This window comes from Parasteatoda tepidariorum, chromosome X1 (genome assembly GCF_043381705.1).
Source record: "Parasteatoda tepidariorum isolate YZ-2023 chromosome X1, CAS_Ptep_4.0, whole genome shotgun sequence".
Taxonomy (NCBI): domain Eukaryota; kingdom Metazoa; phylum Arthropoda; class Arachnida; order Araneae; family Theridiidae; genus Parasteatoda; species Parasteatoda tepidariorum.
In genome coordinates, this window is record NC_092214.1 from 12,364,862 (window position 1) to 12,385,269 (window position 20,408).

The window sequence follows — 20,408 nt, forward strand, 5'->3', positions numbered from 1 at the left end:
GTCTGTCAATGGCTACTGTTGATTCTTTATATCCAATTTTTAAGGTGAACACTTTGTCGTTGCGTTTCACAACTTTATGTGGGCCGTGATACGGAGATTCGAGGCTTCGGCGGCCACTGTCAATTCTCACAAACACATGTGTGCACGTTTTTAAGTCTTGATGCACGAAAATATTGTGCTGTCCGTGCCGTGGTATTTGAGTAGGAAGCAACGTAGACATGAACTCACGAAGTCTTTGTAGAAGAACCGGGACATTGCGAGATTCTTTGCCAGTACTGGAAGGTCGGAAAAAATCTCCAGTCAATCGAAGGTTTGTGCCATAGAGCATCTCTGCAGTTGAAAAGGTGAGGTCTTCTTTAATAGCAGTTCTCATTCCTAAAAGAATTAGTGGGAGGGCTTCGACCCATTTTTCTGCGGCATAGGCTCTAATGGACGATTTTAAGTGTCGGTGAAAGAGTTCGACCATTGAATTAGCTTGTGGGTGGTAAGCTGTTGTTCGAGTTCTGTGTATACCCAGCATTCTGGATAATTGTGAAAAAAGTTCACTTTCAAACTGTGCCCCTCTATCAGTAGTTACAATTTCTGGAACTCCAAAGCGAGTTATCTAGGTATTCAGTAGGGCAGCAGCAACAGTTTCAGCAGTGGTGTCAACAATTGGCGTTGCTTCAGGCCAACGCGTGAAGCGATCAATTGTTGTGAGACAAAATCTAAAACCTTTTGATGTAGGAAGTGGTCCGACGAAATCAATATGTATATCGCCGAACCTACAAAAAATTACAAAACATTTTAGAAAAATATATAGAATTTTCTGAAAAACTAGAAAATTATTACAAAAATGAAGAAAAAAAAATTTGAAACACTGGAAAATTATTAATATTATGAATTATTTTTTGAAAAACTGGAAAATTAATTTCTTTAAAGAGAAAATTTTTTGCAAAAACATAAATATTTTCTTAAATGATAGAAAAAAGTTTTATAAAAATAAAAATATTTTCTGAAGAACTAGAAAATTTTGTTAAAATTTTGAAATATTTTTACACAACTAGCAGATTTTTTACGAAAACAAAAAAATATTTCGTTAAAAGAGAAATTTTTTTGCAAAAACGTAAATATTTTCTTAAAAGATAGAAATTTTCTTATAAAAATAAAAAAAAATTCTGAAGTATTGGAAAGCTTCCCTAANTTTACACAACTAGCAGATTTTTTACGAAAACAAAAAAATATTTCCTTAAAAGAGAAATTTTTTTGCAAAAACATAAATATTTTCTTAAAAGATAGAAATTTTCTTATAAAAATAAAAAAAAAATTCTGAAATATTGGAAAGTTTCCCTCAATAATAAAAAAATTTCTGAAAAACTAGAAAATTTTGTTAAAAAGTTTTAAATATTTTTACAAAACTAGCAAATTTTTAACAAAAAGTAAAAATATTTTTCTTCAAAGAGAAAATTTTTTGTAAAAACATAAATATTTTCTTAAAAGATAGAAAACTTTGTTAAAAAGTTTGAAATATTTTTTTAAAACCGGCAAATTTTTAACAAAAAGTAAAAATATTTTTCTTAAAAGCGAAAATTTTTTGCAAAAACATAAATATTTTCTGAAAAAATGGAAAATTTTGTTAGAAAGATTGAAACACTTTTTTCATTGTGAATACTTAATACTGCTTTTTTGGCTGCTATTTTGATCGGAAGAAGTAAGTAACTACTTGCTCTCAAAGGATTATGTCTTGCTGTAAACATCTCCATACTTTCCACAATATTCATCCTCCATCCTGACCCCCGCTCTATGAATTCGTCGAAAGAATTTCGAACTTTCCGAAAAGCTTGAGGTATATGGGACTCGACCACATCTTCATAGTTTCCTAATTCTCACTCACACAAGTTACGGAAATGACCAGTAGTAGTAGTTTCCTCTTCTCCATCAACGCTTGTTCGAATAAAATTTACTCTGCATATCACATACCATTTGATAGATCGATTTTCCATTAAATCACTTTCAATTTTCTGTTTAAGTTTTGGATGCGTTTCATCAAAGAATATAAGTAAATCACCTGATGCTACCTCACTTGGAATAAGAGATTCTTTCTTAAACACTTCCAATGCATTTTCACAATTCTTTTTGATCTTTTTATTGTTATTTGTGGAATGATCTATCTTCCTTTTTCTTGAACAAGACGGCGTGTGATTGGAACGGATATGATTGAGTAAATTAGATTTTAACTTAAAGGATTCACTACACAAATTAAACTTATGCGAAACTAAATGAGTCAGTAAGTGTCTCTTTAAATTATCATTTCGACAAAAGGTCTTTTTACATTCTTCACATTCAAAAGTTTCTCGATTTTTCATAAGTTTTTAAATGTCTATTCAAGTTACACCTTCGATTAAACCATAATTTAAAGTTATACAAAATTTAACAAGTAAAATTTCAAAAATAAAATTTGCTATTTTTAACAAAAAGTAAAAATATTTTCTTAAAAGAGAACATTTTTTTTGTAAAAACATAAATATTTTCTTAAAAGATAGAAAATTTTAAACAAAAAGTAAAAATATTTTCTTAAAAGAGAAAATTTTTTGTAAAAACATAAATATTTTCTTAAAAGATAGAAATTTTTTAGCAAAAAGTAAAAATATTTTCTTGCATGATATCGATGTCAAATCCTTTTCATTTATACACGTGTTTAGAATACAAAAGTTTAACTCATTTACGCATATCTTAGCAAGCATTCGTAGGTCAGTGGTATTGATATCCAACTAATGACCCACGAAGGTTTTTTGATTGGCGTGAGTTCGAACCTCAGCCTTAATTATATTTAATAAATAATAAAACAGATTTAAATATTAAAATTGATTTATCGTTATTTTATTTCTCTCATTCCCACATAGATGGCGCCACTAGAGTAAAGCATGATATCATTTATTTATTATGTAATAAAAGATGACGTCATTACTTCATAATGTACGATTTCTCCCCCAAATTACAAAACTTATAAGTATTGCCATCCTAAACAAGTAAAATAATATCAATAAGTATTGTCAAAAAAGTAATAAATGAAAATAATATCAAAAAACGAAACTAAATTAAAAAACAGAAACCGAAACTAAAACAGGGCAGAAATAAGCACACGGAAAGAAATAAGCTGACTTCTGGTTTACGACCTATTTTCGTTTCTCACCCGGGCAGAGATAAGCACCCCTTGACTAGATAGAGATAAGAACCTCTAGGACCTCATGATGACGTCACTTCCGTCCCCTATAGTGCGTGATCTATTACTGACAGATTTATGTAAATCATATGAGAACATCTTAATTATACAACAAATAACATACCTGCAATTTATAACAGTTAATATGAGTAGAATCAATCCGATCAGAAACCACCTTCAATCCCTAGCAGCAAAATAACTTGGACCAATATTCATGAATCTTGGTTCAGTAAGGGTTCAAAGGGCCGATATTTTACAGACACTTTACAACCAATATCGGTTCTTTGTCAGATTCCCCCAATATTTTATATCCATTATTTAGCTAATGAAAGCTCTATATTGGCCAGTGTACTCCCTATATAGGCCTTTCTAGGACTTCTTACAGGACCCATATCGAGCCAATTTTTAGCCCAACAGGGGCCAAGATAAAATTATTGCTGGGGATATTTTTTATCAATCAGTAAACAGGATTGAAACTTACTTGCTATTAAATAGATCTTATTTCACCTCATGTAACCAAACCTTATTCACTTTCAATAATAGTCCAAAAGCATTTCTCTCAAGAACATAGCTAAATAATTGACATATTAGCTCTGAAACATGAACGAGTTGCAATTGTTATTAAAAGAATGATCGGTATTTACTCTCAATTTTTAGACAACACCAAATTGGTATTCTACCTATGGGTCCCCCTCAAATAGTCCTCCAATTTAAGATCAACGTCAAAATATTAAACGAGTCTCAGTAAATACCGAAATTACATTTTATTTCGAAAATTGTATTATTTAAGTCACTATATTTTTCTTACATTATGTATTCATCGTCAATATTAAATTTAAAAGTTATTTCTTACATCTTTAAAATAATAAATATTCTCTTTCAGAGAAATATTGAAGAAGTGAAAAATACAGATTTCAGAGGACGCCATACCGAGGAGAGAAATTTTCGTCACAAGTTCTCCCTCATTATTAATTTAAAATTTGAAAGGAAGAAAAAGTAAGTTGAGGCAAACCTAGAGTTTGTCAAGAAGTTTCAATTGCTGAAAGAAATACTTCCAAATATTAAAATGCAAACAAATTATTGGATTTCTCCGTTGCGTAATCATCTCATAATTTATTTTCATTTGTATATTTTCAGTACTTGAAACTTCATGGCAGTTTGTCTGAACTCACTTTTTCTACATTTTAAATTAGTAATGAAGGCGAATTTGCGACTTCCGCGATATTGCGTTCTCTTAAGCATTCAGAGAAGTTCCTTGAATTACAAAAGTTACTCTTTGTTACCTATTCAGAGTAGATACGTTACATGAAGAAGAAAAAATGCTTTCAAATCCTAAATATTGAAGTGTGTTTTAAAAAACCTGTCTCTTCGTCTTTTGTAAGGAATAGACTCAAATAATTTAGTTTGAGGCCTTCATTGACATAATTAATGTTTTGTTTCTCTTAAAATCCATCCCTAAACCTATATTTTAAGGGTCAATAATTTACTATGACAGGCTTTCATTGACTTAATTAATTATTGGCTTCTCTTACAATCCATCCCTAAGCACTGGTATATTTCAAGGGTCAATAATTTACTATGACAGGCTTTGATTAACCCTTTAACAGTGACATATATTTCAGAAAAATGGACGATTTGTTTGATTGTTTTGCTTTGTTCTTGATTATAAAGGTTAGAAAATGATTTTTTATGACAAAAATAAAGTTTTAAATGCAATAACTATTGTATTTATAATTTTTACATGCACATAAAAAAAGTAATGGATTACACACACATCTTATTTAATTAGAGCAAATGAACCAAAATTTTGAAGCGAAATATAATACTACTAGTATAATATAATATTAAAACACAACAAAATGATTTTCAATACATAAATTTTAAAAACCTTTTACAGTATCCCAAAACCCCCACTCTCGACTGAAGACGTAATTGATAAAAAAAACTATTAAAAAAATAGTGAATTAAGTATCCTAAGGTAGAAAAGAAGCCAGCTTCACACAATAGAAACGTTCGGGTATCACACACTGGCATTCATTACCTACATATTCTATGAATGGTTGAAGAAGTAATTATAATGAACTTGTATGATTTCGCTAAAACCATGTACCTTGTTGCAGGAATGGCATGCAGGCAGCCTGGCTACATGGAGACCTCATGTCAGTAAGTGCCCTACTAATATCCTCCTCCTCCTGCATGAGTTGCATGGTTGTGGCGTGGTCCTTAACTAACCCTTATTATTTGTTTCATTTGATTGTGCATTTACTTGATAATAAATATTCCTGCAAATAATTAAATCTTTCAACAAAAAATAACTACCTTTTAAGTACTTTAGAAGCACTCAAAAAAAGTTAAATTAACAGAATGCAAAATAATTTTCAAAGAATTTACCTGATCATGATAATATAACTACAATCCCTGGCCAAAATATTAGACTCACTATAAGATTCAATTTAAAATCTTTATTATCAGGGGATAATATACAGCTTTATTGTTTTTATGTGACTGAAACCGGTTTGCACTTGTTTATGTTAGTGTATCAATTCTTTAAATTAGACGATAGATTATATAAATTTGACGATAGGATAAATTAGACGATATATTACATAAATATCGAATGTTTATAATATCAAGCATTCTGTTAATATATTATAATAATTGGATCTCATTAACAGACGCACTGAAGTTTTTTAACAGTTACATGATTTGCACGAGCTTATACGCAATATTTTTATGTTTAAACATGCATGTAATGGGTTTTTATTCGGGAGATTTTTTATATACTTATATACTTCCTATTTGTATTTATTTTTAGCGTATTGCATTGCAACGTTAAGCAATTGATAGAGGAGCGCAAACAAATGCAAACCAAAATTCGGGAGATTTTTTAAATACTTATATACTTCCTATTTGTATTTATTTTTAGCGTGGACTGTATAGATATAAGAAAACGGAGGGGCATTTAGAAACATTTTTTTTTGTGGAAATAATCACATTTTTAAACTACCAATTATAAAAAGCAGCAATTGGAATGCTTCTTGTTTATGAAGCACTTCTTGATGTGGAACCTAAAATAAAACATTAACTTGAATCTGCATTATGTTAAAAATGTTCAAAAATGTTTATTCAGTCCAGGCTAAATTAATAGAAGTTACTGTAGCTTTTTTTAAAATAATTACATGTTTTGCACGAGTTTATATGCAATACGATATATTTAAACATACATGTAAAGGGTTTTAATTCAGGAGGTTTTTCATATGCTTCCTATTTGTGTTTATTTTTACGTATTGGATTATAATGTTAACCAATTGATATGTTACCGTTAAAGTATGAAATCCGTTATTTTATGGAATACCTAGTTATTCCATGAAATAACTGATCGTGTCCGTTAAAGTGTAAAACTCTCTTGTATTTCACGGTTTAACTAGTTATTTCATAGAATAACGATCTGCAGCCCGTTAAAGTGTAAAATAATCTACATCATAATCATATATCTCGCACGACAAATACATTTTTAACCATCCACCCCTACTGCATTTATGAGCTATTAAAAAAAAAATGTTTTTGTTTTAGAAATAATGTTCTTTGTAATTCCAAGTGTCATTTTAGTAATCCTTGTTGTAACGAATGATTTTCTGGTACGTTTCCATAAATACCATTTATACGCTGCATAAATTAGAGAAATTGCTTCTTTTTCATTTTAATTGTCTATCATTAGTTTATTTACAGAATACTTAGTTATTTCATTTTAGATCAATTGTTTATTTTACACTTTAACTGTCTCTCATTAGTTGATTTATAGAATACCTAGTTATTTCATAGAATAACTAGTTAAAGTGTCAAATTAATAACATATTACACACTTTAACGGACATGATCAGTTATTTAATGGAATAACTAGGTATTCTATGAAATAACTGCATTATATACTTTAACGGTAACAGATACACGAACTTAGACAAGTGCATACCGGTTTCAGTCGCGTTCTCGCGTGCGTTATTTTGCGGACGCGTTTCTGTGGTGTGTGTGCGCAGTTTTATACCACGCAATTATTATTTATTTTGTGTGCAGTTTTTAAAAAATTAATTGAACATTTTCGTCATGGGTAAGAAGGCAATATTCCACCATGTAAAAAAACTGAAATAAAGGCCCTCGTGAATGTTAGAATATTTCTAAACCGCAAAATGTCACGAAAATTGAAGGTTCCTGAAGCTAGCGTACGACACATAAAGAAAATAATTGAGTCACAGGAGAACTGAACCCGAAACGAAAGAAAAGATGCGGCAGAAACTTATCGTGCGTTTTATAATTTGGCCAGGGACTGTATAAAAAATAATAATTGGCATAAAACATCACGTTTTTGTCTCTTAGTTATATTACCAACGTGTATATTATAAATTACTATTTTACAATATTATTTTAATTATTATAAAAGATAAAAAAAATTTCTCTTCTGTTACTATTTAAGAACTCTTAAATAAAGCTATTTTATTATTATTTAAAGTTTCCATTGAATCTACTTTTCTATATTTTATAATATACTATAATTAAATGTTACATGCCATGCACTCTAATCAAATTTACACTGTAAATCACTGCTTTTTGTTCGCAACTATATAAAGCAATTAATCTTAATAAATGGAAGATAACAGAGTGGGAAAATTAGCAGTCAGTACTTGCAATGCAAAAGTATTGAATTTTTGTTATACAAGTATTGATATCATCCTATATTCATTTAGATAAACTAAATGTAAAGAAATAATAAATCAAAAGTGGAGGGATTTTTGCTGAGATCGCTATTGAATATTATGCATTAATTAAAATAAAACACCAAAAAAAAAGAATTTTTAAAGTATTTTTTCCTTTTCTTATAGTTAATATTAAATGATAAAAACTATCAATCTTACAATTTTAAAATTGCAATTGCTAAAAAAAATCACTTTCTAATATGAAGCCATAACTGAAACAAAAACATCACTATTCTTTTTATTTATTTCTTATTTTTATAGTTAATATTAAATCAGAAAATTATTAGTATTTCAATTACAAAACAAAAATCGATATTTTTGACATTCCACTTTCAGAATGTTTTATTAACATCTACACTACGAACTCATAGTGTACCATTAAATTTTATGGAAAGCTTTTATAGTAAATTTGAAAATTGACTATAGAAAATATAAAAAGTGTGATTTGATCGAGAAACTTTTTGCCTTTGTCTGAACTTTTCAGATAACTTTTTTTTTGTCATTATTTTTTACACTACCTATTTTTTCAAAGTTAGTATCAATAAAAAAAAAATTTTTATAGTTGTATCCGGCTAATACATGTGAAACAATGAGGAAAAACAATTTAAAAATAAATTAACATGTGTCTCTTCCCTTCTTTTACACTTTGTTCCACTCTGTTACCATGAGCGTGGTTACAGAGTGAAAGGGTAACAGTGGGAACTGAAATTCAATTTACTTGGATTTGTTTCTTGAAAAAGGAAAAAAAAGTTTATACAAAAGTAAAAAGCATTACTTAATCCTACCATTAGAAAGTTAAAATAATATTAAAAAAATTAATTAAAAAAATTATGCCAGAAACAGAGGGGAAAGTAAATAAAATATTATTATCTTGTTCATGCTTTATCTTCTTAGAGAACAGAAATAATACTAAATAACTTTTTAAAATAGAAATAATAATGATGATAAACAGTTAAACATGTATCTCTTTTCTTCTGTTACACTTTGTTCCACTCTGTTACCATGAACACGATTACAGAGTGGACTGCAATTCAATTTACTTGGATATATTTCCCAAAAAGAAAAAAAATGATACAGAAGTAGAAAGCATTATTTGATCTTATTATTGGAAAGTTAAATTCATATTAAAAAAAATCATTTAAAAAAATGCGTCAGTAACAGAGAGGAGAGTGAATAAAGCATCTTTATCTTGTTCATGCTTTATCTTCTTAGAAAACAGCAAATATATTAAACAACTTTTTAAAATAGAAATAATAATGATGATAAACAATTAAACATGTGTCTCTTTCCCTCTGTTACACTTTGTTACGCTTTGTTCCACTCTGTTACCATGAACACGATTACAGAGTGAACTGCAATTCAATTTACTTGGACATCTTTCCCAAAAAGAAAAAAAAATGATACAGAAGTAAAAAGCATTATTTGATCTTATTATTGGAAAGTTAAATTAATATTTAAAAAAATCATTTAAAAAAATGCGTCAGTAACAGAGAGGAAAGTGAATAAAGCATCGTTATCTTGTTCATGCTTTATCTTCTTAGAAAACAGCAGATATATTAAACAACTTTTTAAAATAGAAATAATAATGATGATAAGTAATTAACATGAGTCTCTTTCCCTCTGTTACACTTTGTTCGACTCTGTTACCATGAGCATGGTTACAGAGTGGAATGGTAGCAGTGGGGACTGCAAGGTCAGGATCCATGAAGTCAGGACCCTAGTCAAAATTTTTGATGGTTTATGTTGGTTTCAGTGCAATTCATGATGGTCCAACATCATTTAATGTTCATCATCGTCAAGTATTTTCCATTATGCCTTCATGGTTTTTGATATGCCAACAAACTTCCATCATTTCAATGATGGAAATGTTACTTTAATGCCCTGATGGTTAACCATAAAGAGAAGTTTGACTCTTATTGACCTTCAATCTATGATGATCAGTGAGGTCCTTGATGGTTCCAACTATACATTTTCATGATGGTTTAATGGAAATTCTTGCTGGTTCTCAGGAATATACCATCAATTTTTTTTTCTTCTTTTCTTTTATGTTGGCCCATCAATCATCAGTCTGAATTCCTGCATTGGGATGATGTTGGTTCATGATAGTTCCAACATTTCATTTATAAAAAACTATGATGGAAATTTCTGATGATTCAACATGAAGAAACCATCAAAGCAAGTTGCAATTCTTATGTTGGCCCATCAATCATCAGACCGAATTCCTTCATTGGGATGATGTTGGTTCATGATAGTTCCAACATTTCATTTCTAAAAAACTATAATGGAAATTTCTGATGATTCAACATGAAGAAACCATCAAAACAAGTTGCAATTCTTATGTTGGCCCATCAATCATCAGTCTGAATTCCTGCATTGGGATGATGTTGGTTCATGATAGTTCCAATATTTCATTTCTAAAAAACTATGATGGAAATTTCTGATGATTTAACATGAAGAAACCATCAAAACAAGTTGCAATTCTTACGTTGGCCCATCAATCATCTATCCGAATTCCTGCATTGGGATGATGTTGGTTCATGATCATTCCAGCATTTCACTTCTAAAAAACTATGATGGAAATTTCTGACGATTCAACATGAAGAAACCATCAAAACAAGTTGCAATTCTTATGTTGGACCATCATAAATCAGTTCGAATTCCTACATTGGCGTGATGGTTGCTTATGTTGGTTACCGTCAAAAAATATCATGGTTCATGATGGAATTATTGATGGTTATCATCAAGAAACCATCAAAAAATTTAACTTGGGGATCCTTACTCAAAAAGTATCCTAATCTTAGTTTTTGACTTTTTGAGACTGTTCATCCAATGGTCCAAGGTACAACATATGGTGAATCAGAAGTATTGTATTTTAAACCGATTTTACTTACTTTAAAAAATATTATTTCTAAAGTGTGTGAGAAAATTTTTTCACAAAAAATTTATACTTACAGACAGACGTATTTCCCTCAACTTTTCTTAAATATAATTAAAACTCTTCCCTATCTATACAATCTCCTTTATGACAAAAATGTAGGTAATCCTCTTTACCAATCAGGTTTAGGCCGACCGAAATTATCAAAAGTAAATGGAATTCAATGCATAAAATCAAAAATGATAGAAAATGTGCTACTGTTTAATGTTTTTTATGTCCGATTAACCTGTTGCGTATGGCTGGTATAACATGTGGAAAAGATGTAATGGTACAGCATGGAACACCGTACGTGAAAGGTTAAAGGAAAAATGTGTTATTTTTTAATGAATTGAATGTAAGTCTTTTTAAGCAGAAAACAACATAAAAGTGTTCCAACATTTGACCGACAAATTTTAAACAAGAAAGAAAGGCGTGAAAAAGATCTTTCTTAGTATATGGGGTTCAAGTTGAAAGGTTAAAGACAGGTCACGCTGGAAAACTTTCCGTCGTTTATACTGGACACAACTCGAAATGCATGTTTGAGAAAATGGACACAGCAAAAAATTAGCCTTTTCAATGTTCAACCCAAATTTAACCCAAGTTGGTTTATCAAATGGGAGAAATCGGGAGAATCATTCATAAACGAATGTAACATGAACACAGCAAGAAAATGGACACAGCATAAAATGAATCTTCTAAATGTTCAACCCAAATTTAACCCTAGTCAAGTTAACCCAAGTTTCTTACTTGAGTATGAATTTTCCTGTGGAAATTTCATACCTTCCGAATCAAACGAGCGTTACGCACGATCATGCTTGTGTATTACAATTGTTGAAAGGTTATTTGTTTCGTATTGTATCAATTTATGTACATATCAAATTTCATTAAAATCGGTCCACTAGTTCAAGAGATAATCGACCAAGTCTGCTCTTAATCTCTTACACCAGTGTATTATCTGCTCAAAAATCAAACTTTTCCACAAACTAACGTTCACTATGGAGGCAGAACGTTGGACGGAAACAAAGACGTCTTTCAGGAAGGCACTTTTTGAAGGCACTATAGGACTGAGATCTTAGAACCCTATCTAAGATTGTTCAAGGTAGTCCTCAGCTCAATTTTATAGATTACAAACGCTTGTCTACACACCTGTTCGAGGAATCATTGAAGCCGAAGAATTTCAGAGGATGGAGTGGCCAGCCAGAACTTAAAACCTCATAGAGTGTGATGCTTTTTAAAAAGCACCAAAACAACTCCCAGTGATAAGAACTGCCTTAAGGGAAGATTTCCTGTTACAAGACCTTACATTTATTATCCCAAAACATATTTTAATTTCGTAAATAGCTTTTGTTATGAGTCCTGATTTACCGTCTGCGAAGGTCATACTCAATATTAAACCCTTAACTAAAACTGTATTATTTATTTATTTCCTTTTATTTATTTTATTTTATTTATTTATTTCAGTGCGGTGTCCATTAATTTATTATATTGAATTCGTGACCGTCTTGCTATCATTGTTTTGGGATACTTTGGTATATATTTTCAACTATAAATTCAGTGCAAAAAAATGTGTTTATCTCTTAATTTTAGGAAATGAGGGTAAATAAAATTTATGAAATTTCTGATGTATGCACAAAAAATGTGTTTAATTTTGATGCAATTCAGTCAATGTGAAAGCTTAAAATTTGATTCTCAAATATGAACCTCAAAGTATTTTTTCTACAAAACTGTTTCGCATTGTAAAATATCTGTACGAAAACAATTTTTCTGCACTAATGCTTAAAATTTAATAAATTTCAATTTCTTTTAATTTCCTAAATAATCAGATCATATATGCTCTCTTCCACGTCCTTGAAAAAGGGTTTTGGGCATAAGGGAAATCTCTCCCAGGTAGCACCCATGTATACATTACTTTCTTGTAACAATAATTATCACTCAGCCTGAATTCGACAAGCAATAACTATCAGATAATCTGTGATCGCTTTTGCATGCTCAACTGATAAGGGTATATAATCAGTTGAGAATCTATTATCAGCTCTAAAGATATAAGCTATATCCTTAAGAAGCCAATTTCAGCATCCAGGCACAATAAATGTTTGGTAAATGAAGTGCAGAAGAATCGTTCACTTACCCAATGTAGAGAAACTGGATACTCATGTATTTCTCTTAAGGAAACCAATTTCTTTCTTACGAAGCAAAATAGTATTAGATTAGGTTGAACCTCTCAAACCTAAAATTAGATGAAACGATTTCATTTATTCATGTTCTCCTCCATAAAGGTTCGTAAGAATTTGATAGCAAATGTTTTTTTTTACCCTGCATTTATTCATATATCTTTGATTTTAGGTGAGGAGCGAAGTTGGACACTCCCAGAGAGTCATCGGTAACCCTTTACTCTCCATATCAGAAGTAACAAACACACTTCTTAATCATGACTAAGACTTTATAACACCTTTAAGAAGCATCTTAAATAGAGTTGGACACTTCCAAGGAGTAACTGTTTGCTCGACACTACATTTTCCTTATTCAGGAGCCTTCAGTTAATTAAACCCTCAGTAACGCTTCCTTGTCAGAAGTAACAAATACCCAGCCAAATTATAACTAAGACTTAGTAAATCCTTTCGGAAATACCTTAAGGAAATAGGACATCATACCACACGTAACAAACACCTTACTCAATCTTAACTGATACTAAGCAAATTCATTAGGAAGAACCTTAAGGGCTCTTATAGACAGTCAGCGGTAGCCATTTAATCTCCCCAAAAAAAGTAACAAATACCTCACTCATTCCTAACTAAGGCTGAGTATATTCTTCAAGGAGAACCTTAAGGATATCGGGATCTCATAGACATTCAGCTCTCCCTATAAGAAACAAAAGACTCAATCCTAACTTGGACTAAGCAAATTCTTTGTACCTCGATATTGGTCTCCTATAGACAATCATCACTTTATCTCTCAAATTGGAAGTAACAACCTTGACTAAGAAAAAACCTTCACCTTCATTAGAAAAATGATGTCAGAACTTTTAAATTTGATTGCAAAGAGTTAATCAAAAGTAAAATTAAAACGCTGCATTACAGTCTAATAATTTTGAAATAATAAACGTATTTTTTAAATTGGCTTGTGTATATTTCGATCAAAAAAAAAAATTTTTTTTTTCAATTCATAAAATTACTTTTCTTAATAAGATTTATCAGTTGTCTCATTATTTTTCCTTTCGTAATTGCCAGACACCCAAAAAAAATTCAAAACTTATTCGCAAATAACCACGTTTCATAAATTCCTAAGTTTTAAATAAAAAATTAAAAAAATGAATGAAAAAAAAAGAAAAAAGAAAGAGAGTAAATTTTCAGTGTAAAATCTAATATCTGTATATAAGATCGTTAATTATAAAGAACTGAAGTAAAAAAAAAAAAAAAAAAAAAAAAAAAAAAAAAAAAAAAAAAAAAAAACGCTTATAGCGTAAACATTAATTCCTATTGCAATGAAAAAATATTTACTTAAATAATAAGCAAACGAATAGTGACTAATTGTGTTACCATAACGGATAATGGAACTTAATAATGAAAATAAAACATTAAGCTTTTTAAAAAGTTACGCATGGAATTTCATTAAATGGTAATTCTTTTTCGTTACATGTAAGGATAGATTAGCACTATTTCATAATATAAATAAGCGTTTGCACTTAATAGGGGTGCCTTAAAGTAAGAATAAGTAACAGAGGTTTGTAAAATTTAAATACATTTCAGAAAAAAAATTGATTGAAAAAAATCATGTTTTTAAAACATTAATTGTTCATTAAACTTAGCCCTCCGCGTACGGCTTTCGCAGTTGGGGAATCAGTTTTGTCCCTAACTACGGGGAACGTGAAAATCGCAGAATATTTCCCCTTGTTTCAATACTGATCCTGTTATTTCCCCGTGTAGGTTAAAAACATCATTTGATGCTTATTTTCGCTGCTAGAAGGCATTAGAGGGTTCAGGAATTTTTTCCCCTCATATTTGTGAGTTTGCAAGCTTTTTGTTTTCCTGTCGCGCGATAAGCATTTATGAAAGATACGGATTTGCCGAGCGGTGATATATACCGAAGAGCCATTACATTATGACCACCCTCCATCTATCACAATGGGCTCGCCCAGGATTTCATTGTTTCTCGCCCAGGAACAATGTTTTCATGGGACACATTAGGACCCATAATGCTTATAGAACAATCCCTGACGTCTGTAAGCTACTTGAACATAGTTGCAGACCAGGTTCACCCATTCATGGCAACAGTTTTTCCTGCGGGGGATGGTGTTTACCAACAGGATAATGCACCATGTCATAAGGGTCGAATCGTCGAGGAACATTCCAGTGACTTTCAAGTCATGTCCTGCCCCCCAAATTCACCTAACCATAATCCAATAGAGCATTTGTGGTCCTACTTGGAAAACCAAATTCGTGCTGCCTCGCTACCCCCTCGCAATGTGAGGGAATTGCAGGACCAGTTGGTGAGCGCTTGGTACCAGATACCTCAGAATACTTATCAGCACCTTGTGGAATCAATGCCACGGCAGGTGCTAGCAGTTTTGAGAGCTAAAGGTGGTCCTACATGTTATTAGCAGGGTGGTCATAATGTAATGACTCTTCGATGTATGTGGGAATAACAAACAAAAATATCTTGATTATGAAGATAGTAATTCCATAAATCTGGGCTTTTATTTCTTTTCTATATTTTTACAAAATTTCTGTAACATTATTCGAGACAAAATGCTTAAAAATTATATTCATCTGAAAATGAAAATATCGCATGAATTTTTTCACTTATAAACCCTACCCGCTGAAATAACGGGGGCCGTATTATATATTTTTTGAAAACGTAAAAGCTTTTAAAATTCTTGTATTATTTTAGAACAACTGATGAAGATGAGAAATGTAACATATGTAGATAAAGAAAATATAAAAAAATCGCCCCTTATTTCAGGACTGGAAAGTATTAAAACTGAGGCGTGCGCGGAGGATTTTGAAGTAATTTTAAATATCCAGAAATAAACACACGTATAATTTCATTTATTTACAAAATAAAAGCTATTAGCTAAAAAGTTATAAAAGAATTTTAAACTCGATAAACAGTTGAAACAGTTGTTTTACTCTAACATATAACTAAATAAGATTCAACAAAATTGTTTAATGTCTTAATTAAGTACATAACTTGCGGGAAGTGACAAAAAAAAAAAAAATAGCAGGCAAACTAAATTAAAGTGGTTTAAAAAATTATAGTACACAACATGTTATTTTTGTTTTAAGTTAAAAAGTAAGGCAAAATTACGCACCCGTAACTCACATACAAAATTTTTTAAAAACGAGATTAAAGTGTTTAATAAAATTTCAAATTTTAACAAGTTGTTAGACGAATGCCGCCAGCAATAGGGCCGCAAATAAACCTCATTTCAAAATAGTAAAATGAGATATTACGGCAATAATAATTTTTAGTGCATGTGTTACCGTGAATGACCAAAATCAAGAGAATGTCCACCGGTGAATGTCAACAATCCCATTTTGGTGAATGTCTGAAATATTTGTTATATCCAATTTCATTTATTTGCTCATATTTATTTCGATCTGCTGAGTATAGATTAGGAAAAACATCAGTGTATCGGGCACTTACCAAAGCCCCGATTCGATCATTCAACAATTGAACCTGGTAATTATAAATTAAAATTGTTTAAATTATTAGATATGGCTCTTAAAGTATATAGCTCTATGGGGGGAAATATACAGTTCTCTAAAATATATAGCTCTATAGGAAAAATTTAAGAAATGTGAAATAAAGAGTCAAAATTTTGACTTTCATAGAAATTTCGTTTCTGTAAGTGGATGCTCCCTTCCCAACTCAAAGAAAATTATATATAGTGTTAATTAAAAGAATTAAATTAATTAAAACTAATTAAAATTTAATTAATTAAAAGAGTTAAATGTGAGACATAAAATTATAGAGTGTGACTGTAATATCTAGGTGTTTTTGTCTAAGAGATTTCAGGCAAAGTATTACATAATTTANGAATATAATTAATTAAAACTAATTAAAATTAATTAATTAAAAGAGTTAAATGTGAGACATAAAATTATAGAGTGTGACTATAATATCTAGGTGTTTTTGTCTAAGAGATTTTAGGCAAAGTATTACATACTTTACTGAGGCATTGTATACAGAGTGTTCTGTAAAGACCACCCTTAATTTTCCTCATAAAAATAAATACCAAAGAGTCTCGCAAATTGCACCAAAAAAAGTGTTTAAACACGAGTAAATGATTCTGATAATATATATCATCATCATCTGATATTCATCATTTCCTTATATTGTAATCTACTAATAAAAACACCTATTGTCAGAAGTCGTATTTAGTGGCTAAAACAACATATACTTTCTGAAAAATAGCAGATTCTATAACTATACCAGATACTAGTAGGGTATACCAGCAGTACACGTTTTTCTGAATTTTGCACGACCGTAAAATTTAAAGATAGAAGAATCACTATGAAAACCTATTTGATTACAAGTTGAAGGCTAAATAAAGGGAATTAAACAAATTTAATTTATTTATGTCGCACTACAGATGGACTCACCTCTGAGGATGATCCTTGCTCTTCAGAGGGTTGAAGAGCTCATCTTCTACTGTGTCTTACCATCAGTGGGGTTTAAGGTGTTTCCTACAACCAACTTTTTGAATTTCCGCTTATTCCTTGCTTTTAACAAGAATACCCATTTAGGGCAGTAATTGGAGAACACCCTTTATACCATAATAAGACTACAAAAGTTCCAACATTATTTTAAAGAAATAATGAAAGGCGTTTTATCTATGTTATTGACTCTATTGGCTTTGAAACTTCTGTCGAATGCATTTTGTAGAATACAATGTGTATCGTAAAAGTTTCTCTTAATATATATTTTTAGAAACAAGTATACATATCATGTGTATACTTCATATGGAACACCCTTCATTTACGAAAAGTATCCATATTAGATATTACAAATTAGTATTCAATTAATATTCAACAAAACCTCTATCGAAGTCTATGGAATCATTAGTGAGAAAGGAAGCTTTAAAATTACTTTAATATCCTAATGAAACGTCAATTCCTACATTAAGCAAACACATATTGATGTTTGTCCTGCTTTTCTCAGTAGTGATTAGTTTAATTTTGAATAGGTTTTAAAATTTTTCTTTAACTTAAATATTTATTTTCTGCCCCTAACTGTTTATTTTTCGTAATTTACATTTTGACAAGGATTCTGAAAATATATATTAAGAATGGTCATTACAGAACACCCTGTGGGTGTGTACGTATATGGGTGTGCACATTGCAGAAGTTTTCAAAGCAGAGAATCCCTCCAGTCCGAACATTAACATTATTCATTTATTCGAAATCAACAAATCGTATTACGTGCTCAAATTAGGTATATGAGGCAAAATCTTAATTTTTATTGTAACAAATTTTTCTTTGTGTTTGTATTAAATCAGTACAAGATTCTAGCATCAAAAAAACACTGAGTAATAAAAATATTAAATTTAACACTTTCGAAATTCCCATTCAACTTATTTCTGTAAAAGTTAATATAATAAAGTATGTTTTTATGGAAATGATTGCAACAAATATTTAAAGTTATTCCTTGCATTGTAACCTGCACATCTTTTGAAGAAAAGTGTGCAATATCTGACTTCTGTACAATCTCCCAGTAACGCCCAATGTATTTGTTTGTGTCCAAATATTGTAAAAAGTTTGTAAGATATTTTATATATATTTTTTGTAAAGTTTATCTATTCAAACATATAGATTCTTTATGTATATTTTTAGAATCCTTATCAAAAAAGTATACACATTAAATGTCGTTCATTAGTATTTAAGCTAGAATAAAATCTGTCGAATCACTATTGAGAAAGTTGGGGTGAAAACACGATTTTGATTGGAACTTGAAGGTGTTTTTTTTTACATTGTGAATTTAATATAATACCTACACAATTTTTGAAGTACAAAACAAAACATTCTCTGTACAGTAACAAAAGTTGGGCACAAAATCTCTGTTTTCTCCAATAAACAGACTTATTTAGTTGTGATTTCAAAATTTTTTCTCCTTTAAATATTTATTATATGTGTATACTTTTTTTCACTCCCTTTACCGAAAAACTTGTATATTAAAAGCAATTTCTGTCTAAAATAACTCAAGAATTTTTTTTTAAACCTCAGTCGATTTGTACGACTAAAAAGACATTGGATGTATAAAGCTGAAATTAAAAAAATGTTTATTCACATATATAATAATTTCCATATTTAAAGAAATTTTTGTGCGTTGAACAACAATGACTCAAAACATTTTGAAACATAACGAAATATTTAGTGAAATAAAATTGGTCAGTTACGTCCTTTTTTAAATCAGCAGAAAATTACAAAATGAGCTTTTTTTACTCATTCAAAAAAGTAATTTTGTAAAATTTTAAAAAACAGATCATATGAATATAATTTAAAAACAACAAATGTTTATATGTTGTTACATTAACTTATGTAAACTAGTGATATAAATAAGTGTTGATCAATGTTAAATGTACATATTATGTTGAAAACATTTTGTTTCTTGTATATAGAAATTTGTATTGTGATTAAATGACATGTTTTAAGAGTTTCTTCACATTATTTATGATTTGTTTTATCTAATGGCATGAAACAGATGCAGTCAGTGGTCAAAATATTAAATTCACTATAAGATCTTAATTATCAGGTGAGAGCATTATTGTTTCAACGAGTGGTTCATGTATCAATTGGTTAACATTCTAATGTAATACCTTAAAAATAAATACAAATAGGAAGAGAAATCTCCCGAATAAAAACCCATTACATGTATGTTTAAATATAAAAATATTGCATACAAACTCGGACAAAACATGTCATTATTAAAACGCTAGAATGAGTCTAATAATTTGGTCTAATTATTATAATATACTTATACAATATGATAAATATTCTATATTTATATAATATATCGTCTAATTTATCCAATCGTCAAATTTATATTATATATAATCTAATTTAACCAATTGATAGACGAACGTAAGCAAGTGCAAACAGTCACCTAAAAACAATAAAACTGAAAATTAAGATGCCTAATAATGGGACTGTAAATGCTTAATGATACATGCTGAAACAAAAATATTTAATAATTTTGAAAACTATGTATTGAAATGAAGCAAAAGATAATTTTTTTCATATCTAAAACGAAAGAATGTAAACTCTAGTATAGTTTGTACCGCCACAAAGTGTCTGAGCAGGTCATGAAAACAGCGCATTTCAAGGAGCTTCTCTTCACTCTGAGGCTAATACAATCGACCGAAGGAAACCCCTTTTTCACCCTCACCTCTACTTGAAATCGTTATACCTCGCTACCATAGACACCGACAAATGGCTAGGGGAGTTCTTACTTTAGACAAACTGTAGTTGGTGCTCATTATCTCAAAGTTTAGTTAAATGAAAGATCATTTTATTTAAGTTACACCATAAATTGTGAAGCATTATCG

General features: G+C 30.1%; 1 protein-coding gene across 2 annotated transcripts in view; it reads left to right on the top strand.

Moving 5' to 3' along the window:
- The window catches only part of LOC107454134 (aryl hydrocarbon receptor), a 150,416-nt gene extending 130,900 nt beyond the window's left edge, over positions 1 to 19,516 (top strand). The window contains exons 11-13 of one of the 2 annotated variants that reach the window (XM_016071206.3): positions 5,323 to 5,365; positions 13,208 to 16,855; positions 16,991 to 19,516. In XM_016071206.3, the coding sequence (XP_015926692.1) occupies positions 5,323 to 5,365; positions 13,208 to 13,248 (84 nt within the window). In that variant the 3' untranslated portion in view covers positions 13,249 to 16,855; positions 16,991 to 19,516. The remainder of the gene's footprint in view (positions 1 to 5,322; positions 5,366 to 13,207; positions 16,856 to 16,990) is intronic. The other variant, XM_016071205.3, reaches the window with a different exon arrangement.
- The last annotated feature ends 892 nt before the right edge of the window (positions 19,517 to 20,408 follow it).